The 23,321-nt window shown below is 43.5% G+C and overlaps 1 protein-coding gene across 2 annotated transcripts in view; it reads right to left on the bottom strand.

The window, feature by feature from the left end:
- SLC44A3 (solute carrier family 44 member 3) overlaps positions 1-23,321 on the bottom strand; it is an 83,233-nt gene that overhangs the window by 14,351 nt on the left and 45,561 nt on the right. Inside the window, exons 11-12 of one of the 2 annotated variants that reach the window (XM_068540362.1) lie at positions 14,287-14,443; positions 11,744-11,830 (exon numbers count right to left, since the gene is read on the bottom strand). In XM_068540362.1, the coding sequence (XP_068396463.1) occupies positions 11,744-11,830; positions 14,287-14,443 (244 nt within the window). The remainder of the gene's footprint in view (positions 1-11,743; positions 11,831-14,286; positions 14,444-23,321) is intronic. The other variant, XM_068540363.1, reaches the window with a different exon arrangement.

Below are 23,321 nucleotides of genomic sequence, written 5' to 3'. Positions count from 1 at the left end.
TCTACCCACTGGCACTTCTGCTTGGAAAGCAGCTTTTCTTGCAGTCAGTCATAGGTGTTGTTAGGGCAGCTCCAACAAGAAAGGGCAGCTCTTTGAGCTTGTATTTCCTTTTTCTTTATTGTCTCCCTGCAGCTCTTAGCAGATGCTCCAGGCTCTGTGAAGGCAGCACGAACCAGGGCTGGGCTGAGAAAGTAGGGGCTCGTCCTTCCATCCACAGACGCGTATGGAGGGTGTGCCTCTACTAAGCTCGGGGCTGGGCACAGGGCACTGAGCCAGGCCGGCAGGCTTGTGTTCTTGGATCTCAGGAAGTTTTTGTTGCCACCTTGATGGAGGCAAGACGTGGGCATGGCCAGCAGGCCCAGAGGGCCCTTCTCACCCCCACTGAGATTCATCCTCATGAAGTCATCTGGCCTCAGCTGTCTCACTGCTTGGATGAATGCAAGTCTAGCAAATGCTTCTCTCTGCCTCACCCCTATGCCAGCTGAGGCCTTCTATAAAAGGCAAAAGGAGGGGGAAGATGAAATCACTTGAAGAACATCAAAGACTGGATCCAATTGCCGAAACTTTTAGGAACTTTCTGGTCCTGCCTAGATAAGAATGCTGAGCCAAAATTCTCTTAGTCACTTCCTCTCCTATTTTTCACAGACCTCGTTTCTGAAATGTCTATAGAGATGAGACTCTAAATGGAAGGAGGACTGTCCAGCTATCCCCAGTGTGTGTGTGTGTGATGGTTCACTTTGCTATCCTGACTTCTGTTTCGCTTCCCGCATGTATTTCCTCCTTTCTTGCCTCTCTGCCCACCTCATTCCCGCAGGACTCGGGGGCCCTGTGCTCATTCCCCCAGGTGAGGGGAGGGAGCTGGTGGGGGGCAGGAGAAGACACCCAGTCTGCAATTCTTACTGGCTTTTGATTTCCAAAATTTTAAGCTCTTCAGGCCCTTCCTACCAGTGGAGAAGGTGAACGAAGGGGGTTCCCAACATGACCCGAGTCTGGGAGCAACAGGTGGGTGTGCAGGTCTTCCTCCACCCCTGGATTAGAAAATGAGACTCCCCTGCACTGGGGAAAGAAGGGGGGGTTAGAGATCTGGGGGTCCTGACCAGGCGTCCAGCTCTGCTTTTTTTAAAGCAGAGCACGGAAAAGTAGCAAGACTCTAAAGGGGAGTGCCCACTCCTAGGGTCTGAGTTTGCCAGGAGTGAGGGGGTTCCAGAGACATGGGAGGCTTTCACTGCTAAAACCAGAACAGTCCCAGACAAAGCAGGAGGGTTGGTTACCCTACCACTAGCACATCTAGGCAGACAGGGCCATAGGTGGCCTTCCAAAAGACTCCTGCTTCCCAAGCAGAGCTTGAAGGAGCCATGAAGATGGGAAGATGGATGTCTCAAGGGCAACCTGTGTGTACTAATGCCTGGGGCTACCTGACACCTCATATAACCCATGGGGGGATAGCCCAAGAATAATGGATTAAACTTTCTGCCAGTCCAGTGGAATGGGAGTTAACAGACAGAAATTAGGTTGAGAGACATGATACAGTATTTCTTGCACATCTGAGATTGTGGATGAGGTTCACATCTGTGTGGAAGTCAGTCAGAGATGAGACTCAGGCAGTGGCGGCACAGAGCACTGTCAGACTCTAGCTTTTAGCAGAACATGGAATCAGTAGCCGCTGCATCAAAGTGGCTTTTATTCCCTTGACCACTGTGACTCGCACCGCCTTCCTTTTTTTTAAAATCTTTTTATGAATGCATTCTCTAGTCTCTGGCCAACAATCACTACCTTCTCCCAACAAGTCTAATGTCTAAGACAAAGACAATTGGGGAGTGACAGCTGAGGACAGTATTCACAGTCAGTGTCTTGCTTAGAAGGGTATGGAAGGGGATGAAGCATGGGCTTCAGAGGTGGCCACTCTGACAATGACTCTGTTCCAGAAGCAGATGCAGATAAAGAGAAATGACATGAAGAAACCTGCTCTCCATCACGAGGAAGATTAGATTTGGGGTAGGAGCTATTTAATGGTTTAATTTCATTTCCCACACTAAATGAATTTGGGAAATGTCGAAACTAATCTACAATCTTTCCATTTCTTAAGCACTTAGGGCAATGTTGAGAACTTGGATTACCAAAGTTCTATCTTCCATTTGAACCATGCCCCCACCCGGCCCCCACCCTGGCTGCCGTCACAGATGATGGGCCAGCGTCGGTGGTAAGCATGGTGCCCACAGCGGACACTAGGCTGCGGACGAGAAGAACACAGGGGGAGCCAATGGGCAGCTGCCTCAGCCCCACGTGGAACACTGTCCATCAGAGCACAGTGTTTTCATGGGTCACCTGCTTCCTTACTTCTGGGGAAACTGAATTTTGCTGACTCCAAAGATAGTTTTCATAGATCAAAGTTAAAAACACAGGCAATCTCCCTCAGCATATTTGCAGCATGCCTAGAGCATGTCATGACAGGAAGGGAAGGACAAAGAACATTAGGGTTTGCTTTATGTCCTGCATGGAGCTCAGACTTATGAAAGGAGTCTTACAGATAAGCAAATGGCGATTCCTTGGATCAGATGACCTTTTGAACCAGTGTTGTTGGAAACAGTCCCAGTCATCCTCCCTAGGCAGTGACACAACTACCCTTGAAAATGGGAGTGAAGAGGAAGAAAATGAACGCTAGATGCAGAAAAGAGGGGGCCAAACCGATGTGCTATGCAGGGGATGTTTCCTTAACCTCGGGCCACAGTCATTTTCTGGTTATGGGTTTGGATTTGAGTACTGGCTTTCCCTCACCATCATCCTTTGTGAGGGGAAACTTAGTCATTAAGTTCCTTGGACTGCAAGGACCAGAAGGGCTGCTCTTAGCAATTCAACTCCCCCCAGCAAGTCATGAGTGCAGTGATGCTGGCTGAGGGTAGTGGGGAAGGAAAGGTGTTTTTGGAGAAGTTCCCTGTGGATGCTGATATACCCCTGGCTGAATAATAACCCCAGGAACCCAGCACTGCTCTAAGTGCACAGGACAGAATCAGAGCTTGTACACTTAGCGGGTTGATAATGATAATGACTCCCATTTATTCAGCACATACCTCTACATGCTAGGCACAAAACTAAGAGCTTTGCGAACATTATCTCTTTAATTATTTATAATAATCTTGGGAGACAGGCACTGTTATACCCAATTTGTCTGGTACATGGTAGACTTCCAGTATGTGGTGAATAACTAAGCCTCTCCTTCCCCTCACAGAAGAAACTAACATTTATGGAGCACGTACTAAGAGCCAGACACCACACCATGTTTATGTGTATTAGTTTAATTAACCCTCTCAGCTGCCTATGAGGTAGGTGTTAAGAACTTTGTTTTATATATGGGGAAACCAAGGCTAAGTAAGAGAGGTGAAGTGACCTGTCCAATGCCACACAGTAAGTGGAGAAGCTATGATCCAAACCCCGACCTGTCTGCCTTCTTCCCATTCCATCACACTGCTGGGAAATGAACAGATGGTCCAGGTCCAGAGAGGGAGGAGGGGGAGGAAGGAGGAGCTCTCATAAGAGGTGGACAAATATCTTCCAGAAGAAGGGGAGCGCTAAGGTGTAAGGAGAAGGGAGGATGCTTGGAGAAGGAAGCTGGAGGATTGGTACCATTAATAAGAGGTGAGATCCCATCCTTCCCAGATCCCAGCGTTCCCCACCCTCTGCCCTGTGAGCAGAGCCCTGACTTCCATGTTGCCCAAGGGAGTGGGGTGACCTACGTATAGTTCTGTTTATGAGGTGAGCCGGGGCAGCTCCCATCGACATTCTGTGTACTGTGACATACTTGTTTGTCCCCAGTGTCTCAGTGAAGCTCGGGAGGGTGGGGGGAGAGAAGATGCAAGGTAGAGAAGAGGAGAATCAGAAAGAGCCCTGCCCACTGTGTAAGCCTGGTTGAAGCACTCAAGCCCTGTGGACCCCAGATTCTGCTGTAATGAGGGGCAGGGTTTCCATGATCTCTTAAGTTCTGGGGTCCGAGTTCCTCCCTGGGGAAGGGGTGCCCTGGTGGACTGGTAAAGACCTGGTTTTAAATCCTGGTGGAGGTAACCCTGTGTTTGTATTTCCACGGCCATTCGTTCCCAGAGGAGGTGGTTGACTTGAGGGACTTGAGGGACTTAAGGGTGAGTTTGGAGGGAAGAGCAGAGCACAGGCTGTCGCAGCCCTCTGTCACTCTCTTTGGGATCTACCTAGCACTGAGGACACACCTTCTCAGCTTATCAGCTGAGTTCACAGGGGAGACCCCAGGGGCAGGTCTACATTGTTGGCTGGGCCTGGGACAGGGCGAGGTGGTCTCTCCATTTCAAGGGTGAAACTTTAATAAGCTGCTCCTACAATGTATTTTCCAACCCAGCCATTAGGTACTCAAGGTGATATTGTTAATCTTCATCTGCTGCCTCCTGGGTCTCTCAGTTGTTCAGAACTTTACGAGGAAGAGGGATGACTTATTATGTCTCCCAAACCTTAACACTCAACTCTGTTACTTTCCTCCTGTCTAACCTGGAGCAGGTTGCTACTTAACCTCTCTGAACCTAAGTGTCATCATATATTACAAAAAAAAAAAAAAAGGGTAATAATTGTACCTTTCTCACAGGATTATTTGTGAGGATGAAGGGAGTTAATACATGTAAAGCAGTTAGCATGGTGCTTGCTGCACAGAAATGCCCAATAAGTGGTAGGAATTCCTGTCTTGAGGAGCTGCACACCTTGGAGAGAGCCTAACAGTTGTCTCCCAAGAGGTTTTCTGATTAGCTGAGGGCCCCTTGCAAAACTCACCCTCCCTTCCCTATAGTGAGGCAATCATTCACTCAACAAACATTAACTGTTTCTCTGAGAAGGTAGAAGAATTTCAAGTCAGAAAGGACAGATGGCAGCTGCACACTGGGCCTTTCTCCAGAAGGAGGAGAGGCTGCTGAGGCCCATTTAGGGCAGAGGGCTTTAGGGCCACACCCTCTTGAGCCCCAAGCCTTGCAACACACCCACAGCAGGTGGGAGCCGGGCTCCAGAGAGGCTGCTCTCCAGGAAGCCACATAAAGCCTCAGCGCTAAGCCCAGCAGGTTCTGAGCCACACACCAAGAAACATGAGGATACAGTTGGTTTTCTCCCAGACAGCCTGGGGTCTCTGACAAATAGGCATCTCAATTCCTTTCTATCTAAAGTCAGGACAGTAGCATGTGCCACAAGGCAGCTGGGCTGTGAGGATTACCATCATCTAGAAATGGACTTTAATGTAAACTATCATATTGACACACATGCGAGTTTCTTCTACAGCATGCACACACGGAGGCATCTCTCCGGGGCTCTCAGCATCAGCTGGCTGCCCCAGAATAGCTCTAAGCCAGTCGGTGGGGACAGGAGAATTCAGAACCACTGCTGTCATGGAAAGAACAGCTGTCTGCATGCTCTGTGATGAGGCAATGTCAACTACCCCAAGAACTGTGTCCTCTTAAGAACCTTTACATCATTTTCATAATCGAGTTCGAGAAATTGCACAATATTCATTAGTTTTCTTTTCTGAGCTGCACACATTTTTCTGGGGAGAGGAGAGGAGTTCCTGGAGGTCTGCCAGCTGGCTGACGATGAACCAGAATCAGACATGGAAAAGTTACCCAGTGCCTTTGCTCCTGAGGGACTGTGAGAGAGAGAAGCATTGAAATGGAGCTAACTGCAAGGGAAGTGGAGGCGGGAGAGAAGGCTTTGGGATATTACAGAGTCCAGTCAGCCACAAAGGCTTCGAAGACAGAGACCGACTTTACGTGCCCTGAGAAACAAGCACTGGCAGGCAGTGTGGGCGGGGGTGTAGGGGTGGGCTATGAAGCAGGGAGGGGAGAGATGTGTATATTTTCCTAGTAGCAGCAAGTTTTTCTCTGCACTGGACTCGACAAGATTATCTGGAGCCTTTCTGACCAGTATATTTGTTAGTTAGGTAGCCAGGAAGCTATGGGCATTTCAAATCAAATGCCAAGAGGCAATAATCTGTGCACTTCTTGGTATCTCATATCTAGACGGACGCCACAGTAAAGCAAGCTGGCAGCTTGATGGGCTGCATGAAGGCAGATCTGACCAGGAGATACAGCAGAGATCCACTCGGCACCCAGCTACCCTGCATAATGGCCCACGGCAGAAATGGGAGGTTAAAGCTGCTGGACATTACTCTCCACTGTTGAGAATGACCGAGGTGACTGGCATTTTACCAGCATCTCATCACCAGTTCAATGTACTTATTGCTGTCACTACAGCAGCAGTGTTGGGAGAATCGCTGGAAGGGGATGCAGATAGCGGTCCACTCACATGCTCAGTCCACTCAACAAAGATTCTGGAGGCCTGAGATCCGGGCAACGTAAAGCATCATTGATCTTTGTGATCCCAGGGTAAGTCCTCACCATGGATAAGAAAACCAACATAAAAAAAAAAGATCCTGCCATTCGGGACACAGTGGGAGGACACACAGTTCGCATTTTCCATCCTGCCCCACATCCCGCACAAAGCGGATCACGGATATGATGCGGCAACATGGTACCCGCGTGCCCCAGCTCTCGGCCGGCACCACGGCAAGGCTGAGCACGCCCCACGAGGACCTCAGGTCATTTAAGCTGATCCTCTTCTGCAAAAGCTCAGTAAGGTGGAGGGATTCACCCAAGTTCCACAAAGACGGCAAAAGCCAGCTGCTGCCACACCTGACTAGGGGTTGCCTTTACCTAAGAGCTCCTCCCAGGAGATGGAATGGAAATCGTCGTTCTCAAACTTGTTTGACCTCAGCCCACAGCTCATTTCCTATACCCATTCCCACTTCTGCTGGAAGAACAAAGAATTGAAAAGGAATGCAATGCTCACCATGATAAAAATACAACACATTAAACAAGAGCCAAATACTCACCAGAAGTAAAGTGGTAAACAAGGCAAGTATAACTGCAGTTGAACAACACAGCCAATCCAAGGCGACTCTGGTGGCACTCATAGCAAAGGGTTCCTGCCCCAGTCTGCAAAATCCCAGCTCTGCCTGGGCTCATTCACAAGCATTGCAGGGTCACCAGGCATTGCCTTGGCAGTCAAAGACATCTTAACAGAATTATGAATTTGAGTCCTCAGGAAACTAAGTAAAACATCAATGTTGGTTCATAAATGACACATTTCAGTAAGCTTTAAGTAACACCCTATGCACTTTATTGATTGGTAAAAAGCCTTTAGTTGTATGCGAAAATTAAAATCCATGAATTGAAGAAGAATGAATGTGCCTGTAAGAATTGAAGAAAGAACACTCTGGAATATTCAATCAGTTTGGAATCATCAGGAAGAGCCCTGTGGCCCACCAGTGGGTTTCACACCTAGAGGGACACTGACCTAAAGCCACCGTCAGCTCTGGGACAGACATCTGTGTCCTCCGTGGACAGAACATGCACTCAGGGAGACATTTCACGAGGAACCGTGTGTGGACCGTAAGAATAAGGGGCAGGCCGTTCCTGCCGAAGGGTTAGCCTCGAGTCCCATGAGGGGACTTCTCAGTCGGGCTCCTGGAAAGTGCTGGGAGGGAGGGGGAGGCTGCAGGATCTCCTCGTCTGAAAATCTCTGAGAACAACCAGGCCAGTTGGCCTCCCAGAAGCTTTGACACTGACTTGTCTGAGGGGAGGAGGTGGGCTCAGACCACCCTGACTAGCCTTTTCTGCATGATCCAGCCTTCAACGCCTTCACAGTCCCCACACCTTTCCTGTCCTCCTCTACAAAAGTCTGTCTGAAGCCAGCCTTGCTCAACAGCCAGCAACTGACTTGTCTGGACTCTGGCTTGGGCAGGCGCTCAAGCGATCCACCCCAGACAGCAGTTGTGACTCCCTCTCCGACTGTTTCAAAATGCACAGTAAGTATGGGCTTGGGTCCCAGAGGCAAGACAGATATGGATTCAAACCCTAGTTATGCCACTAACTAACTATGCGTCCTCTCTAAGCCTCGGTTTCCTCATCTATAAATTGGAGATAACTATCTCAGGGGGCTGCAGTTCAAACTCAAAACTGATCCAATGCAGGGAAAGTGCTGAGCACACAACTAGCCATACAGTGAGTGCCAGGAGGCCACGGCTACTGTTGTCGCTATCAGCTGGTGACCTCCGGTGGTGCTCTATGCTCACGCCTGACAAATCCAACCTCTTCTGTGCAAGCTCTCCTAATCATCAGGTCAAAGTACCTCCCCATACCAAGACTCCCCTTTCCTGAACTTCGCAGTTCTCATTCCAGCACATATTGTTCTTTAAGCATCTCATGCAAGTGCCTCATGATCTTCCTCATTCCCCACACCAGCTTGTCAGCTCCTGGAAGGCCTGGCTTGCTTTATATTGACTCTGTTTCACCACAGTCCCCTCCCCCATTACACCTGGTTCAAATGGCTTGAATACAGCATATACAAATAGATGTTGGATAAATAAATGTGTGAGGTGTACACACATAATATTTTCAGCTATCTACACATTTGGCATTTATGATGTAGACAGACAAGTAATGAAAAATGATGAGATGTGGGATTTCATCCCCCACCCCGCAAGTGAATTACCGTGTAGTCTTAGGCTGGGTGTCGACAAATGTGGCAACTACCACCAGCCTCCCTCCCAGGACCGGTGAAGACGGATTAGGCTTTTAAGCAGCAATGCTGAAACACAGCCGGCTACTTGATCTTAAGTAAAGAAGAGCATCTGGGTTCTGTTGGTAACAAATGGATCTCATTCTCTTCTAGCATTTCCTAGCTCCTTCTGCACAAAACTAGCAAAATAAAAAATAAGCCTCAACTCTTATAAATCTGATTTCCAGAGAAAATCTTTTCCTAGCAACTCATTCCCGTGCCAGGAAATTTTTCAAGAGGCTAATCTAAATTCCTTCTCTCACTTTGAGCTCACTTTCCTTTGTCTACTGCCAAATGAGATCAACAATAGCTTTGACTACCATTATACAACAATTATCTTTATTCTTACAAATCGTTATTTCACTCTGCTTTCCAGTAGTTTAGACTAGAGGTGACCTTTCCCTCCCCGCCAATATTCACGTCACTTCTTTCTTTCTTCTCCATTCTTCCTTCTCTTCTTTCTCAATCTCCTAACCCTTAGGCCTCCCAGTGGTGCCCACATCAGCTGGCAGTGCCTAGTCCTGTAGGAGTCACCCCACGTTAAAGCTGCTCCGACAGCTGGTTTAGGCCCAGGCCTAGTGCACGGGCACCATGAACAGAATCCAGAAGACCTATCCCTGTTTGCAACACTGATTCACTATGAGCTGGATCCTCGAGGATAGCTGAGCCTTTCTGTGATTCAGGGACAATCATTCCCACTGTAAATCTGTTATAAGGATTCCTCCCCTTTATAATGGTAATTATAGTGTGATTAATACTAACACTACCTAGGATCTTGGAAACATTTTGAACTCCCCAAAGAAAAGGTACTGGGCTAATATAAGGTGCTGAAACTTCAGAATGCAGCAAATACATCACTTAGGATAAGAGGGCAGAGAAAACAAACATGAACACAGTATGAGACAGTGGCTTTCAAACATGTTCAAGCAGCAGAGCCTGTCTTCAAATGAAATCTTCAGTGGAATCTCACTCCTAAACCAGATAAAAGTGGAGCTGCTCTGGTTGCAAGGCAGGGGTGGGTGGTGGTGGTGGTGCTGGTGGTGGTGGTGGTGGTGGTGCTGGTGGTGGTGTTGCTGGTGGTGGTGGTGGTGCTGGTGGTGGTGGTGCTGGTGGTGGTGGTGCTGGTGGTGGTGTTGCTGGTGGTGGTGGTGGTGCTGGTGGTGCTGGTGGTGGTGCTGGTGCTGGTGGTGGTGGTGGTGGTGTGGTGGTGATGGTGGTGGTGGTGGTGATGGTGGTGGTATTGGTGGTGGTATGGGCCCAGAACCCACCTTTCCTCCTCCTCACCCATTTCTTTCCCCTCCTGAAGTGGTGGTCCCTGCAGCACCCACAGGGAGCCCCTAGGCTTCCATGGGGCAGTGAACGAGGGACATGGAAAGAAACTGAATTTACATAATACAATGAGGGCACTGCAACTCAAACTTCAGTTCTTAGAGGGCCATGTGGCCAACATATTAGTATATCAATGGTCCCACTGCTTTTGTCTTTCTCGTCTGTCTATATGTTTCTTAGCTTGATTTTCATGTACGTATATTTTATCACAGTACTTTTTTGTAATGCATCTCAAAATCTTTGCGGAATAAGTTGGTATCTGGATATGTGCACAGAGTTCTAGGGGAGAGAGGCTGGCATATTACACTGTGACAAGACACTCATAGAGTTTGGCCTGACTTTGCTACAGGACCCACCATTCTGAAGGTGCTGTGGTATTTTACTGTGTTTTATACATGCTGGCTTGAAGTGATCCAAGTGAAAACTAAATACACTCTAAAATGTATTCCAAGATTCTTAAGAAGAGCCTTAAATATAGGGTTTTACTACAAGATGACTACAATCTCCCCTGAACAATGAAAGATATTCTTAATGCCACTTACAAGACATTAAACATAGATGGCCTAATTAGTCCCTTTGCTTCTACTGGTATATTTATTAGGAAGAGGGGCAATAATAAGAAGTACTTTTCTAAGTGAGACAAAGTATAAAACAGCTTGCTGACTTATAAAAATAATGCTTTGTGTAAATTTTACTAAGGGTTATTAAAATTTCCTAAATTATCTACAGAAAAATAAAACATATATTTAAATTTCCATCAGTTTGAAAGACTCAGGAGAAAAAAAATCTGAAATTCAAACAATCACAGTATGCAATTTTTCTGATTTTCAAAGGAGTATTTATAGCTTGAAAGGGAAAGGCTGGCAAAATATATAAAAATTAGGGAGGCAATTTTTTTCCTATTTCAGGAAAATTATAGTTCTTGGAGAAGACATTGAAAATTAGCTCTCAGTGGATATACACGCCTTGTGTTCGTTTCTAAAGCCCCCTCCTCTTTTTATTTCTGAAAAGAGAGACACATTTCTTTCAGAATTTGAAGAATGGCATTAGTGACCTAAAGTTCTAAGGTAAAGGTCTGCAAACTACAGCTGAGGAGCCAGATCCATCAGACACAGAGTGCTTCCCTCTGGCCAGAGCTAAGAATAATTTTCGCATTTTAAAAATAGCTGGAGGGCTTCCCTGGTGGCACAGTGGTTGAGAATCTGCCTGCTAGTGCAGGGGACACGGGTTCGAGCCCTGGTCTGGGAAGATCCCACATGCCGCAGAGCAACGGGGCCCGTGAGCCACAATTACTGAGCCTGCGCGTCTGGAGCCTGTGCTCCGCAACGAGAGAGGCCGCGACAGCGAGAGGCCCGCGCACCGCGATGAAGAGAGGCCCCCGCTTGCCGCAACTGGACAAAGCCCTCGCACAGAAACGAAGACCCAACACGGCCATAAATAAATAAATAAATAAAATTAAAAAAAAAAAAAAAGAAATAGTTACTTTAAAAAAAAAATAGCTGGAAAAATTCAAAAGAAGAAGAATATTTCTTGACACATGAAAAATACAAAATTCAGATTTCAGTGCCCACAGGTAAAGTTTTACTGGAACACAGTCGGGCCCATCCAGTTACATCTTGCCTATGGCTGTTTCTTGCTGCCGCAGCAGAGCTGAGTAGTCGTGACCCAAACTGAATGACCCAAAAGCTGAAAACTTTTACACAATCTGGCCTTTACAGAAAAATTGGCCAACCCCTGACCTAAGAGATGATGCCCACTGGCAGGCCCCTCCCTGTGTCCCTGGGGCACGTGGCAGGAGACATACCTGGTTGAAATGGCACAGGCATTTGTCAAGACACCGGAAGAAGCAGTAGCAGCAACGGGACACACAACTCGACCAGGCACCGTGCTGCTGGGGTCAGGTTAAGAATGAAAGGATCAGTGTCAGAAACAACACAGGAAAGAGGTAAGCAGGCAGTTTCTGTGAACATACCGTGTTCCTACTTGGAGATCCACGTACCTGGGGAAGCACTGCAGCAGTTCTCACTCGGTACAGAAGTTCTTCTATTCTGTATATGCTACTCCTACTACTAATTATTATCATTACTACTACTGATGAGCAAGGTTTCTCTCCTGTGGGCTTACCTGTTAGGACTGCTGTTGACTTCAGCAGAAAGGGAAATGGGTTACTCCATATTTACTAGCAAAGGTGAACTAGACCTCCTGGTTCTAGTAAAAAAAAAAAAAAAGAATCTCTCTTCCCTCTTCACCTTCCCCTAAGTGTCTTCAATTATAAACTCTGCTTTTTCAAACCAAAGTCTGTATTCATGAAAAATTCACATCCTTGAGACAATAAAACTAATGCACTGTAGATACTAGTTACGTATCCACATAAAAAAAGAGTCAGGTTTAATTTTTTTGGAAATACATCCTATAGTGAGATTTTCAGGGCTAAATTTTTAGGGATAAATTAGTCCTTCGAAATATAACTTGAACTTGTGTATAACTCAGGAATGAATAATTTAACGAAACTTGTTGGGGGAAGGGGTGATGGAATGTGCCCAGACCCAGGGTGGAGGATTCCTGAAAACAATACTGAAACAGTTCTCTTTGAGGACCCCAGGAATAACTCAGCCTTACATGGACATTTTCTTGTCCCAATGTTAATTCAATTGGATGAAATTTGACCTGGATACTTTTCAGCCTGGCCATGGTTGTAAATAAGCCACTTAATGTAAGAAGGGTCTCACAGTGGCCGTGTGAAATGTTTAAATTGTAGGTACAGTATGGGGCTGTAAGGCTGCTGAGGAAGACCATTTTTTTTAACCTAAGAAAGGACACATTTCTCCAACAGTGACACCACTAAAAGGGAGTTTGGCCCCTTAGTCCTTATGGGATCTGGTGAGTGATAAATAACCTTTTAGACTTCTGCCAGAGAGGATGACCCACTAACTTCTCTTTCAGATTTATGGAGGCTGTTTCCCCAAAGAATTTCAGGTGTCTAGCTCTAGGGGAGATAGCTAGTCCCCTACTGCTCATTAATTTGTGAGTATCTATTACTAATGCATACATATACCTATAATACCTAAATATGAATATATTTAATATATATAAACTATATGAATATATTTAAAATAAAAAAGCTGCTCTGTTCTTCAAGAAATCCTTCTCCCAAGTTTCCTAAGATTGAAGGATCAATTTCAAAATGCAAGAGCCGGAGTAGCTTGATTTGTCCTGGATGTGCAAATGCTTCTTCAAGTCACAGACATGTAGCTAAGCAGTACTTCAGCAGAAATACAAGAAAATACTCTCTGATCAGGGGCAACGGCTTAGCATGCATTTCAAGATGAGGAAGCTAGATAATTTTATGTGAAATTCAATCAATTGTTCCTAATTAATATACTAATCTTAAATCTTGATTACAGACTTAAATATCAACAATTCAGATTTCTGCTTAAAAGAGCAAACAAAAACAATTCTAAAGTATAATTATGAACCCACATGTAAAACTTCCCCAATTAACTAAGAGCACATACGTATACCCAAAAGGTTGGACTCATGCACGTTTGAGAAACTCTGACCAAGTCACCAACACTGAGGTGGGGATGGGGTGGAGATTAACATTGTGTGAGAACAGAAAAGTTGGGGAAAATCCAACCTTCCCTTGTTTGGCAGGCCAGAAATACCATGAGAACAGCTGTTTTCCTGGTGTTTTGGTTTCCACTGCCATTCATAACCAAATGTGCATGGAAATAAAAACCAGGGAGGAGAAAAACCCCCAGGCACAAAAGCCCCACAGTTTTCTGTCTTTTGAGCTGAGATTGAGGTCAGCTTGCCCATTTCTAACTATCAAGCACGTGCGTGCACACACACACACACACACACACACACACACCCCAGCAACTTCCCAGGTCACCCTCCAGGAAACACAAAAGGTGGGGAATATTTTAGCATTAAAACAGAAACAAACAAACATTATTCTTATCTTATAGTGTACTTTTCTTTCTTTAAAAAATAAAGCATGATAAATGTCCGTAAAAACTTGCTTAAATTGCATCTTAAGAATTCCTCCCATTTGTTCAGCATTTAAATAAGAAGGAAAACCAGCAAACTCAGAGCTATGCCCTCTCCACCCCACCTCTGCCACCACATTGGAGAAAATCCAACAAACAAAGCTATGAACAAAACAGGGACGGGGACAAAAAGATTTCTGGGGGTGGGGGGATGGGACCTGAAGAACACTGGAGCTTTCTGAACGGCCACTGGCACAGGTCACATTCCTGTCCCGGGACCCAGTGTAGTTTTCCAGCGATTAACTTTTCTGTAACCCAAACACGGAGTGCACTCTGTTTTAGGGTGCTGCCTTACCTTCTCTTTCAGAGTGTTATAGATGTACATGAGGACGGCTCTTGGAATCCTCACCACAGTGATTAAAAATGACCCTTTGACAACTGTTCCCTGATGGTAGCAGAAAAGAATGGAGAGAGATGAAAGGATCGGGCGATCAGGAGGGTCATTTTTATTTCTGGGAACAGGAGAAAAAAAGACAGCACTTAAAAAACACTATTTAGAAAGAAACGAGAAACTTCTCTCTGGTTCAAATCATCCGTGGTACTAACAATTTAGAAAGCAGGGACGCCATCCGCATTTGGCAAAATTTTTACACTACTTGGTAGCTAAGGTTAAATGATTTCTTGGACGAAGTTAATTCCTTTTGGTGGTGCTCAATGTTACAAACATGGAACAGAAAATTAAAAAAAAAATACTGATGAGTTAAATAAGTTTTCCTCTTTACCACGCCTACCACCTCCACCAATCCATTAAATTGCGTATTGATCCCATTTTCATTTTCAGAAGTTTAATTATATAATAATCCCCAACGTTTAAATTACACACATGCATCTGTAAATATTGCCAGTATTAGCTCGGTGATTAAAATCACCACCAAATCACATGACCAGGACTGGCAGCCAGAGAGGAACCAGCTTACAGCGAAGGGAGGAAACGTTCTGGCTTTCACACAGCTCCAAGCTCCTGAAACCCAGCTGATTTCTACTCTGCTCTGAAAAGGTCACTTCACTGTGAATCATTTACGGGACTTGTCATGACACAGCTCTCAAGAATGCAAAAGTCAGTTTCACAGGCAGGAAAAAAAGTGAAAAAGAACAGAATGGGCACATCCCCTACCCAAACCTGAAAGATAAAACAAAGGAGGGAGGGCTGATGCAACCCCTCCCCCGACCCTCTGATGCCAGTTCTAGAAAATGAGGCCCTGTCCGAAAAGCTACTTCACTGATTCCCAGTGAAGCTTGCTTTCTTCATAATGGATTATTCTACAACTTGCTCTGGTTGCTAATAAGTCACTATGAATTAAGGTTTTGACAAGAATCTAGGTTTTGAGGGAGGAAAAGGAAATTGGCCAGAAATGTTTCAAGAGTTGGCAACAGCCGTATTTTGCTGTTACTTAAATCATCCAGGAAGGAATAGAGAATATGAAAGTAATATTGGGAGCAGAATAACTGCAATCCAGTTGTGCCACAAAAAGGGCGATGTGTGTTTCAACTCAATATTGTTGAATATAGGAAATACCAGGGAAGCTATTGCTGATATGAATTCATTTAGATCTGATAAACTAGAAAAGTAGCACAGCCAGGAAAATCGGACACATTTTTTTTCCCCTTTCCTCATTCTTTTTTTTAAAAGGAAGAATGTTTACTTTCCCGTTTAGGAGATTTATGCGCCTTAGAACATATTATGGTGCTCAAGAGGGGATGCGGGGAGAAGAGGGCAGCACCTGCTTTCCATCTGGTAGGGAAACAAAGGATTCACAGGCCACTGTGAACAGGGCCTTGGGGGCTGGTCCTCCAGGTACGGAAGTTTGGGGTTAGGCACCCGCTTTCCGAGGTCTTGCTGGGATGGGATTAACCATTTCAGGCAGAGGAGTGTCTGCATTGTCTGCACTGCCCTCATCCATGTTGCACCCCAGTGACGGCTCCAGCCACTCCAGGGCTTGGCTGGAAGAAGATGTAGACATTCCAGAAGCTGAGTTACCACATGAGAGAGAAAACCTGAAAAGAAGGCCAGCTCACAGACCAGGCCAGCTTGTGGAGCCAGGCGTCACTCAATACCCGCCCTGGGAACTAAACGCCACCCCACAGGGAAAGGTCAATCAGCGGAGGGTCTTGGAGTCCCCACTTTCTCTCCCTAGACCTTCTTTCCATGTTCAAAGGTAACATCATCTTATCATCACCCCTCCTCCGCTATGCATGTGGCTGGGGCCTTCATCTCTGTTACCTTCACAACCAGCCAAAACTGCCTTCAGGAAGAGGCTCTGATTACACCTGGTGAAGCTTAAACTGAGACTTGACCATATTTTGAGAATTGGCGTTCGGGACTGCAGTGCAGCGAGGGGTGTATTGGGCGGCTCAGTGACGGGCTTGTGAGGATGCTAGGTCCTCCCGTCAGGCCTGCGCCTCTGTCTCTAGGGAGTACTGCGTGCTGAGCATCTTCTACCGGGTTCTGTGGGTGGTGGCAGTAGGAAGACCCTGGGCAGTGTGAGAAAGCAGGAGGTTCGAGGATGCGCCCCATACGCCTAGCTCCCCTACTTTTAAACTTGTGCCTGCTGAGTGCTAAAGGTGCCTGGCCCTGTGCAGTGGAGCCAGGGCCCCAGGACACTGCATCAGCTCAAGTCACTGGGCAAAGCATTTAATGGTTCCATTCATCCAAGTCTGTAGCGCCTCTGAGTCATGGTACGTAAGTGCTGTGTTGCAACTACTATTTGCTTGGACAGTAGAGCATAAGTTGAATCCAGCAACTTCGGGGTCCTAGAGGCACGTTTTAGCTCCGGTTAGATCCAGCCTAGCGCTCACTGAGAACTCTTCAACAGTATGGAAAATGCATTTTGTGCTACGGCTCCTGGACAAGGACTGGGCTGCACAGGATGGATGGCCTCCAATGTCAATCTGGTCCTGAGCAAAGGAGCATGGTGTGTCCCTGCAGAGACCTTGCCCTTTTCCTGATATTTCTTTCAGTAAAACTACTGCAAGATGGGATGGTGATGACTGTGGGGAAGCTGTGAGATTCATCTTTCCAGTCCCAAAGGAAATGGAAGCTCTTTGCTATGAAGAACAGGTCCTCGGCAGCTCTTGTCAGGGTTAGGAAACTCATCTGTCTCCTACCTAAATTCCTTAGGCTCCGCCGTGATTCCACTTCCTCACTTCCTCCTCAGCAAATCCAAAGCAGCTGGAAGCCATCTTTTGTACAGTTGCAAAGGATGAAGTCATGCCTCGTGCGTCCCTTCTCCAAACTGAGCAGTGCTGGTTCCTTCCCATCACACCTCAGCCACATCTTTATGGCTCTCAGTTGACCCCTCTTCAAGCAAATGTTTGTAAAAGGGAAATTACACAGGTTGCCCATGTCCTGGTACTTGATGGTCTTTGTATGAACTCTTCAGCCCTCTTACTGCTTAAATGAATGACAGAGATGAATGCACTCTGGCTATATTTAATTCTCACCCTGCGTGCAGGCTAGAACATGAGATCAAAGAATTGTGAGCCCTGAGATAAGGAAAAACCTTGAGGTTTCAAAATTAGCACACAGTCAAAAAGAATGCAGAACTCTTTAATAAATGAAATAGTAGTGCTAAAAATAAATCAGCATGCATTTTACTTTGAATTAGTTTGTTTATTTTAATCAAATATATGAAATATCTTAAAAAGTCAAATAGTACTGCTAGGCGTAACAGGAAAAACAACAGTTTTCTCTCCCCACCACTAATTTTCTCTCCCTGGAGGTAATATTTTAGCTGTTTCTTCTGGAACTCACCCTCACACTTCTAAATTACTTGTTCTTACTGCTATTTCTTGATTTTGTTTTCAGCCTCAGAGACTGTCAACCGACTTCCCACCATGGAAGATGCAGGTTTCGTTCTCCTACACAGCCTAAACTCCCCAACACACTCATTTTCCCACCCCTCTTCTTCTCAACATAATTACACTGAAGTTTTTAATGTTTTTTTCCCAGTTTTATTGAGATATAATTGACAAATAACATTATGTAAGTCCAAGGTGCACAATGTGTTGATTTGATCCACTTATGTATTGAAAAATGATTACCACCATAGCGTTAGCTAACACCTCCATCACCTCATATAATTAACCATTTCTTTTTTGTGATGTGAACATTTAAGATCTACTCTTTTAGCAACTTTCAAGTATATAATACAGTCTTATTAAGCTAATCACCATGCTGTACATTAGATCCCCAGAACTTATTCATCTTCTATCTAGAAGTTTATACCCTTTAACCAGTTATCTCCCCTTTCCCCTACCCCCAGCCCCTGGTAACCACCATTCTACTCTGTTTCTGTGAGTTCAGCTTTTTTAGATTCCACATATAAGTGATATCATTCAGTAACTGTTTTTCTGTGAATTATATCACTTAGCATAATGCCCTCAAGGTCCATCCGTGTTGCTGCAAATGGCAGGATTTCCTTCCTTCTCATGGCTGAATAATATTCCATTATATATATCACATCTTCTATATCCATCCACCTTTCGATGGACACTTAGGTTGTTCCCAAACCTTGGCTACTGTGAAAAGTGCTGCAGTGAACATGGGAGTGAAGATATTTCTTCAAGATAATTTTTTTATTTCCTTTGGATATACACCCAAGAAGTGGGATTGCTGGATTGTATAGTAGTTCTGATTTTAATTTCTTGAGGAACCTCCATACTGTTATACTGTTTCCATAATTGCTGTACCAATTTACATGCCCACCAACAGTGCACAAGGGCTCCCTCTTTTCTACATCCTTGCCAACAGTTATCTCTTGTCTTTTTGATGACAGCCATTCTAACAGGTATAAGGTGATATCTCATTGTGGTTTTGATTTGCATTCCCTGATGATTAGTGATGTTGAGCACATTTTCATGTACCTGTTGGTTATTTGTATGTCTTCTTTGGAAAAGAAGTTCAGTTCCTCTGCCCATTTTTTAACTGGATTTTTTTTTTTTTACTATTGAGTTGTGTGAGTTCTTTATATATTTTGTTTTTTAACAGCTTATCAGACATACAATTTGCAAATATTTTCTCCCATTCCACAGGTTGCCCTTTCATTTTGTTGACTGGTTCTTTTACTGTGTAGAGATTTTTAGTTTGATGTAGTCTCACTAATTTTTGCTGTTGTCGCTTGTGCTTTTGGTGTCATATTCAAAAAATCATTTCTAAGACTGATGTCAAGGAGCTTTTCCCTTATGTTTTCTTCTAGGAGTTTTATGGTTTTAGTTCTTATGTTTTAAGTCTTTAAACCATTTTGAATTAACTTCTGTGAACAGTGTAATACAGGGGTTTAATTTTATTCTTCTTCATGGGGTTATCCAGTTTTTCCAGAAACATTTATTGAAGATATTATCTTTTCCCCTTTCTGGGATCTCAGTTCTCTTCTATTGATCTATGCGTCTATTTTTATGCCAGTACCATACTGTTCATATAGTACCATACAATACTATAGCTTTGTTGTATAGTTTGAAATCAGGAAGTATGATGCCTCCAGTTGTGTTCTTCTTTCTCAGGATGGTTTTGGCTATTTGGGATCTTTTGTGATTCCACACAAATTTTAGGATTTTTTTTCTATTTCTGTGGAAAATATAATTGAAATTTTGATAGGGAATGTATTAAATCTATAGATGGCTTTGGGTAATATGGATATTTTAACAATATTAATTCTTCTGATCCATGAACACAGGATATATTTCCATTTGTTTGTGTCTTTCTTTCATCAGAGCCTTGTACTTTTCAGTAAACAGATCTTTCACCTCCTTAGTTAAATTTATTCCTAAATATTTTATTGTTTTTGATGCTATTGTGAATGGGATTGTTTTCTTTATTTCTTTTTCAGATATTTTGTTGTTAGAGTATAGAAATGCACCCATTTTCTGTCTGCTGATTTTGTATCCTGAAACTTTACTGAATTCATTGATTTAAGTCTAACAGTTTTCTGATGAAGTCTTTAGGATTTTTCTATATATAAGATCATATCATCTGCAAACAAAGGTAATTTTACTTCTTCTTTTCTGATTTAGATGCATTCCCCCCCCCCCCCCCCTTTTTCTTGCCTGATTGCTCTGGCTAGGTCTTCCTGTACTATGTTGAATAGAAATGGTAAGAGTGGGCACTCTTGTCTTGTTTCTGATCTTAGAGAAAAAACTTTCAATCTTTCACCACTATGTTTTAGTTAATGTTTAGGGTTTACATTATCAGTACATATATAAAATAAAATCAGTACTTAAAAAAAAAATACAACTAATCCAAACAGTGTATTCTGATTATATTTCCTTTTCTGTACAACTTTTGGTTTTTCCTTAAGTTAATAATGTTTCACATTTTTTATTTGCTTGGTTTTCCATGGACTTCACCAAATGCTTCACCAAAGTATAAATTTTTTCTCCACATATTCAAACAACACATCTTATATTCTCAGTTTCCTTTTTATTTTTTCTTGGAGACATCCCTCCTGGAGCCCACTGCTCTCCAGCTCCTCCTTGGACTGGTTGTGCTCTATACCTGCTGACTAGCTACCCTCCTGGGGATTCCCTTCTTTTCTTTACTGTGTTGGAGCCCATTTCCTGAAACTCATGCTTTCCTCCCTGGCTTACTCATTAGTTTCAGTGGAGAAAGGATGTGGGGAGGAAATCTTTTGGGATGTTGTATGCCTGAACAGGACTTTATCCTCCTTTACTCTTGACTGATAGTATGAGTAGGTCTAGAATTCTAGGTTGGAAATAATCTTTCCTTAGAATTTTGACAGCCTTGTCCTACTGTCTCCCTGCTTCAGAGTTGCTGTTGAACATCAGATCTCATTCTATTTTTTTTAAATTAATTAATTAATTTATTTATTTATGGCTGTGTTGGGTCGTTTCTGTGTGAGGGTTTTCTCTAGTTGTGGCAAGCGGGGGCCACTCTTCATCGCGGTGCGCGGGCTTCTCACTATCGCTGCCTCTCTTGTCGCGGAGCACAGGCTCCTGACGCGCAGGCTCAGTAATTGTGGCTCACGGGCCCAGCTGCTCCGCGGCATGTGGGATCTTCCCAGACCAGGGCTTGAACCCATGTCCCCTGCATTGGCAGGCAGATTCTCAACCACTGCGCCACCAGGGAAGCCCCAGATCTCATTCTAGTTTTTTTTTTTAATTTAATTTTACTTTTTATTGAAGTACTGTTGATTTACAATATTAGTTTCAGGTGTACAACACAGTGATTCAATATTTTTAAAAATTATACTCCATTAAGGTTATTATAAAATATTGGCTGTATTCCCTGTGTTGTACAATATATCTTGTAACTTATTTATTTTATACATAGTAGTGTGTACCTCTTAATTCCCTATCCCTACCTTGACCCTCTCCACTTCCCTCTCCCAAATGGAAACCACTAGTTTGTTCTCTAAATCTGTAGGTCTGTTTCTGTTTTGTTATAGTCATTCATTTGTTTTATTTTTTAGATTCCACATGTAAGTAATAACATATAGTATTTGTCTTTCTCTAATTTATTTCACTAAGTATAATCCCCTCCAGGTCCACCCATGTTGTTTCAAAATAGCAAAATCTCATTCTTTTTTATGGCTAATATTCCATTGTATAAATATACCACATCTTCTTTATCCATTCATCTACTGATGGACACTTCGGTAGCTTCAATATCTTGGCTGTTGTAAATAATGCTGCCTGAACACTGGGGTGCATATTTCTTTTTGAATCAGTGCTTTCATTTTCTTTGGATGTATACCCAGCAGTGGAATTGTGGGATCATATGGTAGTTCTATTTTTAGTTTTTTAAGGAACCTCCATACTGTTCTCCATAGTGGCTGCACCAATTTACATTCCCACCAACAGTGTACTTGGGTTCCCTTTTCTCCATGTCCTTGCCAACACCGGATATTTGTGGTCCTTTTGACAACAGCCATCCTGACAGGTGTGAGGTGATCTCTCATGGTCTTGATTTACATTTCTCTGATGATTAGCAATGTTGAGCATCTTTTCATGTGCCTGTTGGCCATCTGTATGTCTTCTTTGGAAGAATATCTATTTAGGTCTTCTGCCCATTTTTAAATTGGGTTCTTTATTTTTTTGATATTGAGTTGTATGACTTCTTTATATATTTTGGATATTAACTCCTTATTGGTCATATCATTTACAAATATCTCTCCCATTCAGTAGGTTGTCTTTTCATTTTGCTGATGGTTTCCTTTGTTGTGCAAAAGCTTTTAAGTTTAATTTGTTTATTTTTGGTTTTGTTTCCTTTGCTTGAGGCAATAGATCCAAAAAATATTACTATGGCTTATGTCAAAGAGTGTTCTGCCTGTTTTCTTCTGCAAGTTTTATGGTTTCCAGTCTTACATTTAGGTCTGTAATCCTTTTTAGTTTATTTTGGTATACAGTATGCAAAAATGTTCTAATTTCATTCTTTTATATGTAGCTGTCCATTTCCTGGCATCGCTTATTAAAGAGACTTTCTTTTCCCATTGTATATTTTTGCCTCCTTTGTCATAAATTAATTGAACATAAGTGCATGAGTTTATTTCTGGGCTCTCTATTCTGTTCTGTTGATCTATGTGTCTGTTTTTATGCCACTGTAGCTTTGTAGTTTTGATTACTGTAGCTTTGTAGTACAGTCTGAAGTCAGGGAGTGTGAAACCTCCAGCTTTGTTCTTTTTTTCAAGATTGCTCTGGCTATTCGGGGTCTTCTGTGGTTCCATATAAATTTTAGGATTATTTGTTTTATGTCTGTGAAAAATGTCATGGGTATTTTGATCAGGATTGCATTAAATCCATAGATTGCTTTGGGTAGTATGGACATTTTTGCAATATTAATTCTTTCAATCCATGAACACAGGATATCTTTTCATTTATTTGTTTCATTTTCAATTTCCTTCATCAAAGTTTTATAGTTTTCAGTATATAGGTCTTTTACCCATTCTAGCTCTTGATATTTTGCCTGTGATCTGTTTTTCTCTGTAAAGCTTCTGGGATCTTCTCTTTACTCATGTCTTCCAGGTCTGGGAAATTTTGATAATTTCTTCCCTTCTTTTTCCTTTGTTCTCTATTGCTGGAACTCATATTAGTCGGATGTTGGGTGTCCTAAATTAGCCTCTGATTTTTTATCCTTTTTCTCCCATTTTGCATCTCTTTATCTTTTTGTTCTACCTTCTGAAAGAGTTCTTCAACTTTATATTTTAATCCCTCAATAGAAAAATATCACTTTGCAATCATATTTTTAACTACAAAGAGGTCTTTCTTGTTCTCTCAATATTCTTTTTTTTTTTTATTCTTATTTTATGGAAGCAACATTTCTTGGTTCTTTCTGAGGATACTATAGTTGTCGTTGTTGTAGTTTTCTTCTGCTGCCTG

The sequence above is a fragment of the Eschrichtius robustus genome, chromosome 3 (assembly GCF_028021215.1).
Source record: "Eschrichtius robustus isolate mEscRob2 chromosome 3, mEscRob2.pri, whole genome shotgun sequence".
In the NCBI taxonomy this organism is placed as follows: Eukaryota; Metazoa; Chordata; class Mammalia; order Artiodactyla; family Eschrichtiidae; genus Eschrichtius; species Eschrichtius robustus.
This window is presented reverse-complemented; position numbering and strand designations above follow the sequence as displayed.